The 18,644-nt window shown below is 40.1% G+C and overlaps 1 protein-coding gene across 7 annotated transcripts in view; it reads right to left on the bottom strand.

Moving 5' to 3' along the window:
- Positions 1-15,609, bottom strand: part of LOC104602358 (uncharacterized) — a 100,833-nt gene extending 85,224 nt beyond the window's left edge. For 6 of the 7 annotated variants that reach the window (XM_088895804.1, XM_010266017.3, XM_010266013.3 and 3 more), the window contains exons 1-5: positions 15,342-15,604; positions 15,084-15,167; positions 1,875-1,948; positions 1,720-1,753; positions 693-751 (exon numbers count right to left, since the gene is read on the bottom strand). In XM_088895804.1, coding sequence (XP_088751930.1) covers positions 693-751; positions 1,720-1,753; positions 1,875-1,948; positions 15,084-15,167; positions 15,342-15,482 — 392 coding nt within the window. In that variant the 5' untranslated portion in view covers positions 15,483-15,604. Of the gene's footprint in view, positions 1-692; positions 752-1,719; positions 1,754-1,874; positions 1,949-15,083; positions 15,168-15,341 lie in introns of all 7 variants that reach the window. The other variant, XM_010266016.3, reaches the window with a different exon arrangement.
- Between the last annotated feature and the right edge of the window lie 3,035 nt (positions 15,610-18,644).

Raw genomic sequence — 18,644 nt, 5'->3', positions numbered from 1 at the left:
ATCTATTTTAGGACTTATAGGTGTAGGGGACTCCAGAAAAGCAGAAATTTTGGCAGTTCTACAGGGTTTGAGGCTGAGCAGGTCTCTTAAGTCTTAACTCTTAACTTTAGTAACATGGTGGTGGAGGGAGATCTATCAAGGTTGTGGAATGGCTAAGGAACAATTGCCAAGGGTACATATAAATGTACAGGAATTTATACAAATGCCAATTGTGGAGGACTCCAAGACAGTGGTAGGTTGGCTACGACAGAACAAAATAGGATCTTGGTTTTCAGGCATACATTGAGGTGTGAGCCCAGATCTCCTGCAAAAAAAACTCTGCGTACATATCATCCAACCACACATTAGGAATATCTCCATTACATGTATGTTAAATTCATGGGGAGTTGTTCCCAATGTGCATCTAGATTCCCATGCTTTCAGAGTTTGTGCAGATTTCTTGCTTACAGGGAATCTGGCACCACTGAGGGAGATTAATCATTTGGCTGAAGATTTGAACACAAGCTACTGTTGGCTACTAAGACCAGCCAACTCTCCACTAATTCATAACAAGATTACAAAAGCATGGAATACAGTAGTTATTTGTCTGTAGAAAACACCCAGAGGGCATCTGCAAAAAGTCTGAATTCAATTCATGGAGACGATCTACAATACAAAAAGAATGAAAGCAACTTCTAAAGAAGCTCACTTACCTGGTCATCATTTTATAACGGTTTATATATTCTTCCCCATATCCACGCCTCTCCATAAGCTGCAAATAAAGCCCCATTGGTAGGCAATCAAATGTAGAATCTTTGAAGTAAAAAATTTATCTGGGAAGATCACTAGGTTACATACCAATAAGTTTCGGCAAAAGCTTTCTTTAACCAGTTAAGATGATTTCATCTTAATCATGAACAACACATGAATTTTGAGACACATTAACAACAAACATAGAATTTCATCTTTTCTCCAATTTAAATTCCTCTCAATATCTACATCACAACTCACAACCATTTGAAAACCTAAATATTGATAAAGATAAACTACCTCTAAGACCAGACAAAGCCACCCAAAGGAATGTAGTTGGAAATTTCTCATGGTTACCTTTTCCTAAAAATAAGTTGGAAAATTTTATCAATCAAAAGAAAATATGATTTGGAAAACTTTATTAGTTCACTTAGGCCAGAATCTGATGCATGTGTGACATAAACACTATGTCCATTTATCACAGTCCATACCAACAACTGACCTTGAACAGGCTAGAATCACCATTCTGTGGCTATTTCTTTTTCCCCTTTACCATTCTTTAAACTTGGTGGTGGATGTAATAAGATGTCTATGATCAATTAGGACATGCAAAAACAGGCTTGCATACGTATTTGTCTTTGGAAGAGGAGATCTGGAGAAGTACATCATAATATAAGACAGTTTTGGTGGCTTACAGATATGCTGGCATCTAAATCTTGTGCCCAGGAATTTTGGAGATTAACCCAGAAACATGATATTCTTTATTGAATTTTGATTCTAACTCATTATCAGTAAAATTACTTTATGACAAGTGAAACAAATGGCAATTCTAACCTTGAATAAGCTAGAATCACCTCTAGTTTTTAGGTGTCAATGAAAGTAAAAGATCATTGAAAAAAAAGCATACTAACGCAGAAAATTACTAAGAATTGAGAAGTGCAGCTGCAAAAGTGGCAAGTACCTTAAAGACATTTATTACCAAAAAAGTACCTTAAAGAGATTAACTTCCAAATCTGATTGGGAGCTGCGGATAACCAATACAAGCAATCGTTAGACAATGTATCAGACTCTATGCTAGCAAAAAAGATTTTGTGTGTGTGTGTGTGTGTGAAAGAGAGAGAGAGAGAGAAGGAAGGGAGACATACACATCCAGAAGACTGTTGTCTATAAGTAACTTCTTGAGTTCCAGAGCAATTTTAATAGCAACATGATTAGGGATCTGAAATCAACAATCCACCTTTTGGTTAGATTAGAATAATCCACTGAAGTCATAAATTGCGACCCAAATAGAAATACAAAAAAAAAACAACCCTTGAAAAGATATCTGAGAAATGTTCACCAACTTGGAGAAACAAATTTCCTCATAACGTGATTGACATATCAGAAGAAATGATAAAATGAAAATTTAGTACAAAAAAAAATAAAGTGATATACTATTGTTAAGCAAGAAGAAAATAACTTCTGAACAGGAAAAAAGTCTTCATGCCTCAAGGAACAAACAGAGTGTAATAAGATTCTCTCAAACAAGCTCACAAATTTATCCCTTTAACATTAACAATTGAATGAAGTGAGTTATTAACTCTGAGCAGTGAGGTTATGGTACTTCTATGTGGTAAGCTTACCGCTAAAAACACTACATTGCAATCAAATCCTCAATACAAGCATGTAGGGCATGTTACAGAATAACTGACTACAGCAAACTGTACCAACATGATATGATACAAAGTGACAATTTTTGTTTTGATCATTATTCCATTATATGATCTAGTAATTTATTAATGAAGTAATAAAACAGAAGAAAATTAGAAATCCAACTTGTTCACATTGATCATATAATGGGAATACAAAAAATTGAGGATATCCTAGGAAGGGAGCATCCAATCCATCTCAGACCTTGCCTATCAAAATAAATAAATAAATAAATAAAACATCTCACAACTCCTGACATCTCTCAATTCTGTTTGTTGTCTTCTCTTCCATCCTAGATTATTCTATGACTGATTACAATAATATGACGTCATAGTAAAGCATCTATCAGCAAACTCCTTACACCATGTAGCATCCAGAAAAGGAGAAATACTTGAAGCTTCCAACCTGATAAATACATTTATTTATTGCTCAAATTCTCTATCTAAAAAGGTCTTTGTAATGATTTATGGAGAGTGGGAGAGAGAGAGAGGAAGAAAGAGGAGAAAGAGAAGAGAAAAGAGAGGTACGATTGAGAGAAAAAGATGTTACTGGCTGTCGCCAGTCTTCTATTTATATTAACTAAATAAAGGAATAGAAATTACAAGTATGCCCCAGGCGGCACATCTTGGAACTAAAAATAATAAGAAAAAAAAGACAAGTAACTAACTGACAGTGTCCTAAGAAGTCAACCTACTAACAGCAGCTATAAAGTAACAATTAAATAAGCCTTATAACACTCCCCCTCAAGTTGGGTTGAATATGTCTATCATGCCCAGCTTGTCACATAACTCATTGTGCCGCAAGCATGGAAGCCCATTTGTGAGAACATCAGCAAGTTGTTCCTTGGAGTTGACATAAGGAATGCAATTTTCCCTTTTCTCCAATTTCTCCCTTATGAAGTGTTTGTCCACCTCAATGTGCTTAGTCCTCTCATGTAGGACAGGGTTGCTGGCGATGTTTATTGCAGCCATGTTGTCACAGTAAAGGGACATAGGACTATGAACAACAACTCCAAGCTCCCCTAGAAGATTCTTTAGCCAAAGGACTTCAGCCACCCCATGTGCCATAGCTCTATATTCAGCTTCCGCGCTTGACCTTGCTACCACACTTTGTTTCTTGCTTTTCCAAGTCACCAGATTTCCTCCCACAAATGTGCAATACCCACTAGTGGACTTTCTGTCATCCACAGCTCCTGCCCAATCAGCATCTGTAAAGGCTTTCACCTTTAGGTGATTGTGTTTACTGAATAGTAGGCCTGTTCCAGGATATTTCTTCAAGTATCTAACAACTCTCTCTGTTGCCTCCATGTGTGGTTTCTTAGGAGAGTGCATGAACTGGCTTAGGACCCCAACGGAATAGGCAATGTCTGGACGGGTCATGGACAAATAAATCAGCTTCCCCACTAACCTATGGAACTGTTTCACATCTTTCAGAGGTTCACCAACACAATCACCTAACTTGTGGTCCGCATCCATAGGAGTATCTGCAAGCCTTGCACCTAATTTGCCTGTATCCTGTAATAGATCAAGGGTGTATTTCCTTTGAAAGACAAAGATACCCTTTTCTGAGCGAGCAACTTCAATCCCAAGGAAATACTTCAGGGGGCCTAGATCTTTCACTTCAAATTTAGATGTAAGGAATTGTTTCATGTTCTGTATCTCTGAGCTCCAACTTCCTGTAATGATGATATCATCCACATATACTATCAATACAACAACCTATTCCTGACATCTCTTCACAAAGAGTGTATGATCAGACCGACATTGTTTGAAGCCCATCTGTTGAACTGCCATGTGAAACTTACTGAACCAGGCTCTGGGAGACAGTTTTAAGCCATAAAGAGACTTTCGCAGCTTGCACACCTTATTTTCACTCCCCTTGGCACAGAATCCAGGGAGTTGAACCATGTATACTTCCTCCTCTAAGTCACCATTCAGAAAAGCATTCTTTATGTCTAGTTGATGCAATTCCCAATCAAGATTAGCAGCTAAGGACAGGAGAACCCTAATTGAGTTCATCTTAGCCACTGGGGCAAAAGTCTCATCATAGTACACCCCGTATACTTGTGTGTACCCTTTGTCTACTAATCTTGCTTTGTATCTTTCAACTGTTCCATCTGCCTTGTGCTTAACCATGAACACCCATTTACATCCCACAGGGTCTTTCCCCTTTGGAAGATCCACCAATTCCCAAGTCTGATTTTTGTGAAGAGCATTAATCTCCTCCTTCATGGCATCTGTCCATTTAGGGCGTTTTAAGGCTTCTGCAACATTTCTGGGAACAGGGATGCAATCAACTGTAGATAGGAAGGCACAGTATGAGGGGGAAATGTGATCATAGGAGACAAAATGGGCAATAGGGTGTTTGGTAGTGCATGACCTAACTCCCTTTCGTTGGGCAATAGGAATGTCAAGGTCATCCACAGTAGGAGCAAGATTAGGGGGTGGACTTACCTCCTGGGAGTCTAATGGTGTCGGTTGCTCCGTGTTTGGCTGCTCCATATCTATATCACACCACTGATCTCTACGACGTGTACATTGGAAGACACGAAAGGGAGTAAGGTCCGGAATAGAAGGAAGAGATACCTGAACCTGCTTCTCCTCTTCCACACTACTACTCTCCCCCTGAGGAGAAGAAGGGAAGAATGGCTCAAACTCAAAGAATGGCACATCCATAGACACAAAAAACTTACGACTAATTGGATCAAAGCACTGATACCCTTTTTGAGATGAGGGATACCCCAGACAGACACAAGGAATGGACCGAGGGTCTAACTTACCTCGGGATGGAGACAAGTCATGGGCAAAGGCACGACGACCAAAGACTCTCATGGGGATGGAAAATAAAGGAGACTGGGGGTACAATAAATGATGAGGGGCCATGTAGTTCAGCACCTTGGAGGGCATGCGATTGATGATGTAAGCAACTGCAAGTATAGCATCAATAGTCGATCAAGACTACAATCAGTCTTGAATCCCAACTGATTTCGGATTGAGAAAAATAGAAGAGGAAGAAGAAAGGAGAAGAAGGGAGAAGAAGCAGTAGTGCACAAGGGTTTTGAAAGGAGGGACAGATTGAATGAGTCTACCGCCGCCACTCTCTTAATATTTATAGATTATGTTCACTAAATGTAGGAAATGACAGAAATGCCCTTAATACTTACATGGAAAATAATACAAATAAAAGACCAAAATAAATAACAAACTGAAATAACAAGTTGTCTAAGATAACTACCAACTAACACTGACATGACTAACAAAGGTTACACATGTCATACGAACACAGTGGGGACCACAGCCATGGGGCCCACATCAGTGTTCTCTACACTCCCCCTCAAGTTGGGAATAGATATTTGTCATTCCCAACTTGAATAGGTCTGCCTCTAACTTCTTCCTTGGTACAGCCTTGGTGAGAAGATCTGCGAGTTGCATCTTTATCTCTCAATATGCTTAGTTCTGTCATGCTGCACCGGATTGTGAGCTATATTAATAGCCACCTGATTATCACAATACAACATCAAGAGCTTCTCATAATCAATACCCAACTCTTCAAGTAGTGATTTCAGCCATAGGATTTCAGCCACTCCGTTAGCCATTGACCTGTATTCAGCTTCGGCACTAGAGCGGGAAACAACGCTTTGTTTCTTACTCCAAGAGACAAGGTTACCTCCCACAAGGGCACAATATCCAGAGGTAGACCTCCTATCATCAGCACTCCCAGCCAAAACAGCATCTGTATAGACCTCCACCTTCATGTGATTATTGTTCTTGAACAGTATACCTCTACCTGGGCATCTCTTCAAGTATGCTAATATTCTCTCTGCTGCAAGAAGATGAGTAGTTCTAGGGGAATGCATGTACTGGCTGACAACACTGACTGCATAACTAATATCTGGTCGAGTGAGGCAGAGATAATAGGAGCTTTCCAACCAACCGTTGGAACATAACTTTGTCTTCAAGAGGCTCCCCACCCTCTGCATTGATCTTGTGATTCTGTTCAATGGGTGTATCAGCAGGCTTGACACCTAACTTTCTAGTTTCCGCCAACAGATCTAGAACACATTTCCCCTAAGAGATAAAGATCTCCTGTTTAGATCTAGCAACCTCAATACCCAAAAAATATCACAGTGCACCAAGGTCTTTCACCTCAAACTCTTGATGAAGGAGCTGTTTGAGGGACTCAATCTCACTACTATTATTCCCTGTCACTACAATATCATCCACATATATAGCAAGTAGGGTCAAAGAAGAGTCCACCCTTTTAATGAACAGTGTATGATCTGACTGGGCCTATACATAACCGAATTTTCCAAGGGCTAGTTTGAATCTATCAAACCAAGCTCTAGGGGACTGCTTTAATCCATACAATGCCTTATTCAGTCGGCAAACCTTCTTACCTGTCTCTGTATCATAGAATCCAAGGGGCAACTGCATGTAGACCTCTTCCTGTAAGTCTCCATTCAGAAAAGCATTTTTTAACGTCCATCTGGAACAAGGGCCAAGAACAACATGCTGCAAGGGCTAATAGAACTCGAATAGTGATCATCTTGGCTACTGGGGCAAAGGTCTCCAAGTAGTCTATACCATAAGTCTGAGTGAACCCTATTGCAACCAACCGGGCTTTGTACCTTTCAATGAAGCCATCAGCATTATATTTCACAGTGAATACCCATCTACATCCAACTGGTTTCTTTCCTTTGGGTAGGTCAACTAGCTCCCAAGTATTATTTTTCAAAAGGGCATCCATTTCAACTTTTATTGCATCTTTCCACTCTGGAACTGATAAGGCTTCTTGCACTGTTCTGGGGATAGGGATATCAACAATGGAAGTGAGATAGGACCTGTAAGAGGGAGACAGGCGGTCATAGGATAGAAACTGGGAAATGCAGTGAACTGTGGATGTGGTGCAGCGCCGTTTCCCTTTACGGACCGCAATAGGGAGGTCAAGGTCATCCGAAAAAGGAGGGGAAGTAGCAACAATGGAAGGTATCTCAGTGGACCCTGTGACTGTAGTACCTGGATCTGGATCCGTAGAAGGAGCTGGGGCTGGCCTGGACTACTGATGACCGAGATCAACCTGCCTGCATCGCTTGTGATAGACTTTCAACTCCTGATCCCTCTGACACCCCTCACTAGTACAGCCTTCATCACTCAATGGAATGGGTAAGGAAACAACCTCAGATGAGTTAACCCCACTACACTCCCCATGAGGAAAAAGACCCAAATTCGCATTCTCACTACTCTCCCCCTGAGGAGAAAAATGCATTTGGAGGCCCTATGGTCAAATTTGGAATGATGAGGTCCAAGAAGCTGAACAAAACAGGAGCACCCAAAGGTTTTAAGAGGAACAGTAAACAACTCCTCATTTGGGTATAGAAGGGTAAACGAAGGCTTCATATCAAGAACCCATGAAGGAACCCGATTAATGAGATACACTGCCGCAAGGATAGCATCACCCCAGAAACGGATAGGCACATTGGAGGTAAACATAATGCTTCTAGCCACCTCCAAAATGTGCCTATTCTTCCTCTCGGCAACCCCATTCTGTTGTGGTGTATGAGGGCAAGTGCTCTGGTGAATAACCCCATGATCAAGTAGATAAAAGGCCAGTGGCTTAGCAAAGTATTCTTTTGCATTATCATATCTGAGGACTTTGATTTTGACCCCAAACTGGGTTAAAATCATCTGATGAAAGTTTTGGGTCAGAGCGGGAACCTCATCTCGAGAACGCATAAGGTAGACCCAAGAAAAACAGGTATGGTCATCAACAAACAACAGGAAATACCTGTACCCACCCATAGAAGGGAGGTGATATGGCCCCCAAACATCGGTATGCACAATATCAAAAGAATGATTACTTCTTTTATTACTCAAGGAATAAGATGTTCTACAATATTTGGCAAGCTCACAACTCTCACATCTCAAATTTGACATCTCAACAGACTCAAATAAAGTAGGAAACTAACTCTTCAAAGACCGGAAAGATAAATGACCTAATCAATTATGCCAAAGCATAACCGGACTCACACACTGAGAAACAAAAGACTTCTTATCCACTGGCTCTTTCTAATGAGGACTCTCTCCAAGCAGGTAGATCCCATTCGTCTCACGGTCAGTCCCAATCACCTTCCTCGTCTCCAAGTCTTGAAAAACACATCGGTCAGAGAAAAAGGTTACTAAATAGTTTCGATGTTTGGTAATACTACTGACTGAAAGCAAATTAGTATCAAGTTTAGGAACATGCAAGACAGAGGATAAAGAGATAGTATCAGATAACTTGATGTCACCCTTGCCAAAAATGGGAACAAGAAAGCCATCAGCAATGGATACTTTATCTCTACCAGAAGACAAGTGATAAGTAGTGAACAATGATGGCAAGCTAGTCATATGGTCAGATGCTCCTGAGTCTATTACTCAACAGTGTTCAGTATTACTTGGAGCTGAAGCATGGTAGGCTGAGGCCCGGGTACCTGAATGAGCAAACGCAGATGTGGTAGAGGTTGATGGTGACTGAGATGACTGGGCCAAATTCCCAACCTCCTTTTCCAATTGTATCAAGGCAGCCCGAACAGCAGCTAAGGTATCTAGGGGTGTGCCTTTTGTGCCTGACGATGATGCAAAATCAGTATTCATAGCCATATGAGCATTACCCCTTTTATTCCTCAGTTTTGCTAGGACTAAATGAGGGTGGAGCTTCCAACATGTATCGTTCGTATGCTTGGGTTTCTTGCAATGTTCACATACCAGATCCCGTTTGTCTTCCTTCTTCATGTCTCTTTCTGTATCACCCCCAGACTTAGGTTTAACTGCTGCCAGAGCTGGGGGAAAGGGCTGATGTTGCATCATAACCTTCCTCCTGGTCTCTTCACTATGCACCAGGGAGTATGCTTGAGAAAGGGTCACACTGTCTCTTGTCAGTATCTTCTGTCTCACAATGTCATAATCTGAATTCAGGCTAGCCAGAAATTCAAAGACCCTATTGGTCTCGACTTGCTTTCTATGGGTCTGTGCATCTTTTGGACTTTCCCACTCAAGAGTCTCCAGATGGTCAATTTCATGCCATAGTGATTTGAGTGTAGAGAAATACACAGAGACCGGTTTCTCTCCTTGTTTAAGGTTATTCACTTCACACTTTAGTTCATAGGCCCTAGCAACATTAAGGGGTTGGGAGTAGGTCTCTTTCATGACATCCCATATCTCCTTGGCTGTCTTTTCCCACAAGTAATTTCGTCTGATATGTGGTTGCATCGAGTTGCACAGCCATGTCATAACCAAGTAGTTCTCCTGAACCCACTTGGTATACATTGGGTCCTCCATGGAAGGCTCCTTCACATCTCCCAATAGATAGCTAAGTTTTCCCCTTCCCCTAATAGCCATCATGGCTAATTGGGCCCATTCCAAGTAATTGGATCCATCAAATCTCACAGTTGTAATCTGAAACACAGTCTCAGACATACTACCAGAACTGTTGTTCCCAAACACACCTTCTCCCTGATTTTTGAACTCCATTCTTGGTCAAGAATCAGTAGTTAAGAACTATTAGGGTTTCCACACTAGAAAACAGCACTGAAGCAATCGATCACAATCAGAAAACTGTATGAAATCAGTTCAAATCTTATCTGAAACCAATCGGCAGTCAGAATATATGCAGTCTGATAACTGTTCTCACTCTTAAAACAGGCTCGAAAGCCTAAAACAGGTCTGAAACTCACTTAGAAAGCACTACAGTCAAGTCTAGCTGTAGGGTTAAAGACAAACCCTAAAAAAAAACTGATCACCTCTGATAGAAAATAGGAGGGTTCAGCCGCTCCTCCTAGATAGGTCCAACCTATCTTGACTGACAGCAATCTCAAGGGAAAAATAAAGACTTACCCAGAGAATTCTGATCGCTACCTTCAATCGTGGCCTGAACCCTAACCTCCTCTGATTCTTCCTGATTACCAAAACACTCTACAAGCCGCGACAAGTCTTCAAACAGCTGCTAAACTTTTATGGTAACCTCCAAGAATCAGCCAACGAACAGTCCTTTGTAAGCTTCTAGCCCTAGATAGTTCTCATGTGGTCGGCTGGACTAGACTCACATGAGAAACCCTAGATAGGCTCTGATACCAAGTAGTCGATCAAGACTACAATCAGTCTTGAATCCCAACTGATTTCGGATTGAGAAAAATAGAAGGAAGAGGAAGAAGAAAGGAGAAGAAGGGAGAAGAAGCAGTAGTGCACAAGGGTTTTGAAAAGAGGGACAGATTGGATGAGTCTGCCGCTGCCACTCTCTTAATATTTATAGGTTATGTTCACTAAATGTAGGAAAGGACAGAACTGCCCTTAATACTTACATGGCAAATAAAACAAATAAAAGACTGAAATAAATAACAAATTGAAATAACAAGTTGTCTAAGATAACTACCAACTAACACTGACATGACTAACAAAGGTTACACATGCTGTCATACGAACACAGTAGGGACCACAGCCGTGGGGCCCACATCAGTGTTCTCTACAGCATCCACCCAAAACCTTTTTGGAGCATTCATGTGTAACATCATCCCGCGAGCTACCTCAAGGAGGTGTCTGTTTTTCCTTTCTACAACACCATTTTGTTATGGTGTTCTGGTGCATGAGCTCCTATGAATAGATCCATGGGAGGCAAAGAACTCATTGAACTCCCCATGGAAGTATTCCTTCGCATTATCGGATTGGAAGATCTGTATTTCAACATGGAATTGCATAAACACCATCCTCTGGAATTCTTTCACTATCTTTGGAACTTCGTCTCTACTACGCATAGGAATTACCCATGTATAGCGAGAGTAATCATCGATCAATGTGATAAAGTACTTATATCCGCCATTAGAGATTACATTGGTAGGCCCCCATACATCAGAATACACAACATGAAAAGGAACATTTGATCTTTTATTACTTGAGTGAAAAGTTGTTCTACACTGTTTGCTCAACTGACACGTTCGACAGATGAACTCTGACACTGAACATGACTTAAATAAAACTAGAAACAAAGACTTTATTATTTCGAAAGAAGCATGACCTAAACGACTATGCCACAAAAAAATTTGACTCTTATTTGACTGACTATGTGACTCTGAGGATGACACCGAGAGACCAGCTTTGTTGTCGAGAATGTAAAGACCATCCACTAGGCTTCCTCTACCAATCGTCCTCCCAGAAGTTAGGTCCTAAAAAACACATGAGTCAACAAAAAAGGTCACGCTACAGTTCAAGGAGCTTGTAATGCTACTAATTGAAAGCAAATTTATAGGAAGTTGAGGAACATGCAATGCACAATTTAGGTTAAGGCCATGGGGAAGAGATATTGATCCTTGGCCTGCAATGGAAGAAAAAGAACCATCTGCAAGTCTCACTCTATCCCTTCCTGACAAAAGGCTATAAGATTGAAACAAGTTCAACTTACCGGTCATGTGGTTGGAGGCCCCTGAGTCAATGATCCAAGGGGAATCCGTGGGAGTGACATGGAATGCAGAAGTCGTATTACCTGAAGTAGATGCAAATGAAGTAGAGGGAGTACCCGTGACTGAGCTGTCCATTTGCCACAAAGCCCTACCATAAGATTCCAGGTGCTCTCTGAAGGAATTCATTATATCTTCCTTGGGGTCAAGCTTATTAGGGTGGTCCCGAGTACTACCGGCGACCTGAGTATCTTGGGTTTCCACATGTGTTGTGTTCATTTTCTTCTGACCTTGACCTTTCCCCTGTTCTTGATTCTTTGCTGCCCACTTGGGTTTCCCGTGGATGTCCCAACAAGTGTCACGTGTATGTCGTGAACGCCGACAGTGGGTACAGAACAACTTATCTTTATCATCAGTCTTCTTAGTGTCACTTTTCTTTCCCGTGGAGTTATTATTCATTGCAGCCAAAGCAACTTGTTGCTCCCCCTCAGCTGTAACCATTACATTCTGCCTGCTTTCTTCCGATTGAACAAGGGAGTATACCTCGTGAACCGTAGGCAACTCTTTGCTTCCTAGGATCTGTACCCTCAACGGTTCATATGCAGGGTTCAGTCCCAACAAGAAAGCAAACACACGTTGCTGAGAGACCAGCTTCCTGTAGGCCTTAGCATCATCATCATGTTTCCACTCTATAGCCTGATAATGATCCAATTCTTTCCATATGGAGGTAAGGGCTGAATAATATGAAGACAAACTACGGTTGTTGAGGATTCAGCTTGTAACTGGTAAACCTTGGCATAATGTCTTTGCTCAAAATAGGTAGTTTGGCCTGTTCCCAGATCTCACTAGCGGTGTCTGCCCACATAAAATTCTTCTTCACATCAGGTTCCATGGCTGCGAGGAGCCAAGACATCACCATACTACTTTCTTGATCCCACCTATCATGTTCAGCCGTCTCACCCTTGGGTGCTTTCACCCTTCCATTAATGTAACCAGCTTTACCCCTTGTCGTTACATAGAGTTTTACGCTCTTAGCCCACTCCAGGTAGTTTAGACCGTTTAAAGGGGTAATTGGCATGGGAAAAACCATTTTTTCACCTCCCATACCCGTTGTGCTGCGGGTTGGTGTAGCCCCCGATGAAGCTTATTCATAATTTGCCATCGGATACTACTGAAAAACAATCCAAACACCACCCAACAACACTGCAGCCACAATCAGAATACCAATCCTCAAAGAATTTACTTCTAGGATGTGAGCAAGAGAACAAAAACCACTGCTGAAAGCAACTCTGAGAAGGTTCAGTCCACACAACCAGTCATTAAACCAGCCCGGTAATCAGTTCAACACCACCAAGACAGACATTACTATCAGTCTGACTATAGTTCATACAGTCTAACCATCCAACATCCAAACAAAAACCTATATAACCAAGGAATGAGCCCTACACAGCATCAGCCAAAGAAGACTGAAACAAAAAACACACCTGTTCAGCACTTGTACGAAGATGCTAACCTGAACTTGACTTCCACAGCATCGAACAGAGGAGGAAGGGAGTCTGTACCAGCATCGCCCTTCTCCGACTAGGGTTTTCTTGGTATTACGACCAAGGAAAAAACCACAGAAACTGCCGCCAGAAAGCTGCTAGGGTTTCCACAGAAACTGCCGCCAGAAACTGCTAGGGTTTCCACATCTTCCACGTCCAAAACTTTTAAAGAAGGAGACCTCACTCAAAACAGGAGGGATCGTAGGTCTTTTACAGCCCAGAAAACCTGCTCTGATACCATGTAATGATTTATGGAGAGTGGGAGAGAGAGAGAGAGGGAGAAAGAAAAGAGAAAGAGAAGAGAAAAGAGAGGTACGACTGAGAGAAAAAGATGCTACTGGTTGTCGCCAGTCTTCTATTTATACTAACTTAATAAAAGAATAGAAATTACAAGTATGCCCCTGGCGGCACATCTTAGAACTAAAAATAATAGGAAAAAAAGACAAGTAACTAACTGACAGTGTCCTAAGAAGTCAGCCTACTAACAGCAGCTATAAAGTAACAATTAAATAAGCCTTACAACAGTCTTCTAAATGTTGGGCACCGCACAAACTAACCATTACTTCAGAACATTAAGTACTCTCATGAGGAGGCTTTTGAACTTGCCCACATCAGAGTCATCATCACTGCTTCTGAGAGATGGAAATGTTCATAGGCATTTGAGTTGATGTGCCACTGCAAGTGTGGCAACCCATTGCTTGGTCCAGACTCAAGCGTGATAGTCTAAGATCATTCCCCCTAGAACAAACACCATCAAACTTAAAGTTGATGGATGTTCCCTTGTTAAACAGTTAAACCCAAGCCATCAGTTATATGTGGGGCCTGCTAAAGAAGTACGGGTGAGGGCCAGGAGGCTATTCTTGATTATTCTGGACCTATCAGTGAAGGAGACCCTGTGATGGTGGAGATCCTATCCCTGCTTCAGGGGATTTATAGACCCCAGATAGCTAGGACCAATATTGGGTAATGGCCTTTCTTTTCTACATGGGATTTTAGAGAATTCTAGTAGAGATTAGAGGATCTGAGAGGATATCCAAATCGTGATTAGATTCATCAATTGACCTATGGAGGCTGAGCCACTAAATCAAGCAAACTGGATCTTTTTCAATGAGGCTGAGCTCCAAGGGACGTCAAGATCCACTCACTCAATTATTGATAGGCTATCTAGGGAAGTAAATACTAGATAGATAATCTTTGTACTAGGTTCTTTACCAGGGGCCCATGTTTTGGTTGTTTTCTTTTTCGTTGAAAGGGTGTTCATTGTCTTTTTGGATGGCCTCCTTTTATCCTGGAGAACCAAAATGGGTTTCTTATAGATATTTGTCAACTACAAATAACAGCAGCAGAACGCAGAATTCACATTTTGCAATTGCAATTTCTCTCTTTTTTCATTGGTCACCTTTTCGTATTTTTTTTTATCCTCTCTCTATGAAGCTATTTGCAGTTAATATTGACAAGGGAAAACAAAATTACTTCCCAGAAAGTAAAATTGATAGAGAATTCAACCACAACTATCAATAACAGGGTAAATATAAAACAAATTAACAGGGGTAAGCATCACGTAAAACGAAAAGAAAAGAAAAGAAAGAAAAAAAAAAAAAAACTCCTAAGTACTAATGACAGAAAAGGAAACAAGATCATCAAGAATAAATAATAAATACATAAAAACGGAAAAAAAAATTATGGGGTGTCGGCACCTTAGTGACAGTCAACATTCTACTGAGGAGAAATCTGGATAGAACATAGTAGTGATCCGCATTATCGCCAAGCCATACCTTTACCTGATTACCGAAGATGACACGCATCGAGTGAATAAATTGAAGAAAAAATAGTGGCAACATTGTTCTCATTGTATTTGAAGATAGCTTCTAAGATTAAACAAAAGCATTAGAAAAATACATTAAAAATTAAAAACAGTAAATTGGGCGGACTGAGCAAAAGAATCAATAAATAACCTTGACAAAATCGTATTTAGAAGAAGCATTTCGGGAAGAAGGATTTGAGCCAAAGGGCAGAGATAATTCGCCCTTTTTATCTGAGCCTTCTCCACCAGCAGGAGGATTTGATATCACTAGCACCTTCTTCCCTTTCTTCATTGATTCATTCTCCTCCCTATCCCTCTCTCCCTTTTTTCAAGACCGAATGAACAAACTTCCAACCTCGTCGGACTTCCTTTTCCGCATGCTTCTTGTACCTCTTGTCTCTCTATGTTTAAAGCCTTTAAGGTATAAACGAATTTCAATGGTGTATAGATTGTCGTGCACTGCACATGTATTGTAACGTGGTACCTAAAACACGTTGCACTCATGCAGAGCAATAGATCCACAATTTAAAATTCGACTAAAAACTAGGAAAAAGAATGTTATACACGGATGCTTGCAAGTTGCAACTACCCATTGGGAGGACTTACTCTCAGCTTTCAGTGAGCTGCTTTCACCGATCCGCTTTTTGGGAGGGCTTCATGCAGCGGTTTTGCCATTGCAATATAGGCCTCATGCGGAAAGTGATTCAATGAATGCATGCAGTTCATACCCCCATTTAGTAGGGCTTTAGCTTTGACTGATCTGCGTTGAATGGTCTCGGATTTGCTACCCACATTTCTATTCATGAGACATACAGTTGCGCACTAGGAATATCTTCTTTTATTGAAGATGTTCCCAACACAAGGCGATTGTGTTCTATGGATATGAGAATATTTTGTGGGTAGCAGATCCGGAGTGGCGTTGAATTAGCCTTTCCTAAAAAGCTACAAAAAATAGCTTTAGCAAAAGATTATTTTTGCGTCTCATGTAATCATATTTTTTTGCTTTCTAAGATTTTCGCAAAACACGGGTTCATCACTCTCCTCGATCAATGCTGAAACCATCCTAAATGAGCTTAAATTGAGCTACATGGAAGGAGAGGCTGCTTGTTAACCAATTGAAAGACTTATTGCTTTATCTTTTAGTTGTTAAAATAATTAAATGATAAATTTTTAAAGGATACAGTTTTCTATCCAATTTCAATTTTAGTTATTAAGGAGTTGACAACCTCTTTAATTATTAAGGCTGCCTTTGAAAACAATGTAAATCAAGAATCGATATAAATTTTACATCAATTCAGTTTTGTAGGCGTTTGGAAGAAGCGTGTAATTATGATCGACGTAAAATTCCATTCCAGTTCAGTTTTGTGTGTGTTTGGATGGAATGGAGTTTTACGTTGATAATCAATGTAAAACCTCATCAAGCATAAAATTTTACATCGATAATCGATGTAAAAATCACATTGATTTTATCAATATAAAACTTTACACTTTCACCCATCGCATTTTTCAAAAAGCAACGGTCACTTTACACTGATGATGTTTTACACTAATTCCAAACGCAGCATAAATAAAAGACAGTGGAAAAATTTTCAGTTGTTATCAAACAACCTTGGCCATGTTCAAAAATGCTATTTAAATTAGCTTCACTAGAAAGCCGACTTATTAGCTCTATTAAAGAGTATTCTTCTTTTCCATGTTTTTCACCCAACATAGCATCTAGGCTTTCTGTATGAGGCCCACCTTGCCAAGCCATAAGTTACTACATGAAAGCCCTTTTAAAGCGGCTTTAAATTAGTTTCACAGAAAGCTGATTTCATGATTGATTAAAAATGTATTGGGGTTTTTTTAAATTTTTCACCAAATATGGCTTCTATGTTTTTCATGTAGGGCCCACCTTACAAATATAAGGCAAAAGCTAGTGCATGTAATATATGTGCATTTAGTGACCTAGATGGGTCACTAAAGTCTGTTGGATCAAGGTTCAAGTATTGATACACCCTATTATACCAGAAGGGGCATTTCGGTACTTTGTGCCTAACTTCTACTTTTTTTATAATTTATTTCAAAAGTAGGTTAAGGGTAGGTCTTAGGCATGTGTACCCCGTGAAATGGGTCAAAAGGCCAAAGCTTATCTATTTTGAGTGTCAAAACTTTTGAACCTTGGTTGGATCATTGAAACCCACCCAGTTTTCAACAGTTCTATTGGGTTTTGACCAGTTCTAATTTTTCAGAAAAAACGAAAATCATGGTTTTAAGAAACCATATTGCCTTCTAGTTCCCAAGTCGAATGGTCTGACCCAAGGTTCAAAGTATCGATACGTATCGGTCATACGTATCATTTTGGGAGCTTCCTGATACTCCCCTATAGGGGGTGTATCGGGGTTTTGCCCAGTTCAAGGGTGGAGACTTAAACTGGCCCACTAAACCAGTTTTGAAAAAAATAAAAAAAAATACCGATATGGCCCAATATGCCCCCACCGGTGTATATATATATATATATATATATATATATATATATATAGATAGATAGATAGATATATAGATAGATAGATCCCCAAATTTCTGAGCCAGGGTAGAATGGACATGAGGTGCATAGACACAACATATGGTAGGTAGATCCAAATCAGATTCATTTATATTCAAATTAGAATAGGATTTCTTCAAGGTAAAAATAATCAAAATATTATATATTGTCAATGAAATGAACTAAACATAACTTTGATATTGTATTATATGAACAAAATAAATTGAAAATTACTTGTATGAAACTTGAACCTTGGACAATTTAGTAAAATCACAACATTCAAACCAACTTTAGTAATTGATACAATATAAAATTTAAAGCCCCGTTAGGTTCGTGGGAATAGAGGTCTGGAATTAGAATCAAAATGGGTTATTCCAGTTTCAACCATTTGGTTGGGCGGAATCGGAATCTCATTCCTATTCCTACTGGAATGGCACTCCCCCATTTGAGAAAATGCACATTCCTTGCCCCTCCCTTGGGAATGAAATCTCATTCCCATTTCCATCTGAACCAAAAATATTATGGAAATAGACCATTCTGATTCCGATTCCAATTCCAACTATGAAGCAAACGAATTCTAAGTATGTAAAAACATATATATTTAAGTTGATTGAATCGGATTATATTGACTATGAGGGTGGATTACATAAATGATCCAATTATAAATGGATCAATTAACTTTGAAGCACCCTTAATGGAACCAAATTATGTAATGCGCCTTAATGTGGTATGTATAGAAGGCTAGGTGCAAAAATGTAATGCAAGGTATTGATTTCAATTTTCAACCACGCTTGAATTATCCTTAATGTTTCATCATACTTCTTGGGGCGTTCTTTTTTCAGATTTTGAGATGGGGGAAAGTTGGTCAATGGGATTTTGGTTTCCATTGACCAAGAATCTTATGCTATTTTTTCAAATTTACGTGGGGAT

This window comes from Nelumbo nucifera, chromosome 1 (assembly GCF_055504915.1).
Source record: "Nelumbo nucifera cultivar China Antique chromosome 1, China Antique-T2T, whole genome shotgun sequence".
Lineage (NCBI taxonomy): Eukaryota > Viridiplantae > Streptophyta > Magnoliopsida > Proteales > Nelumbonaceae > Nelumbo > Nelumbo nucifera.
The sequence above is the reverse complement of the archived record's forward strand: the minus strand, read 5'-3'. Positions and strand labels throughout refer to the sequence as shown.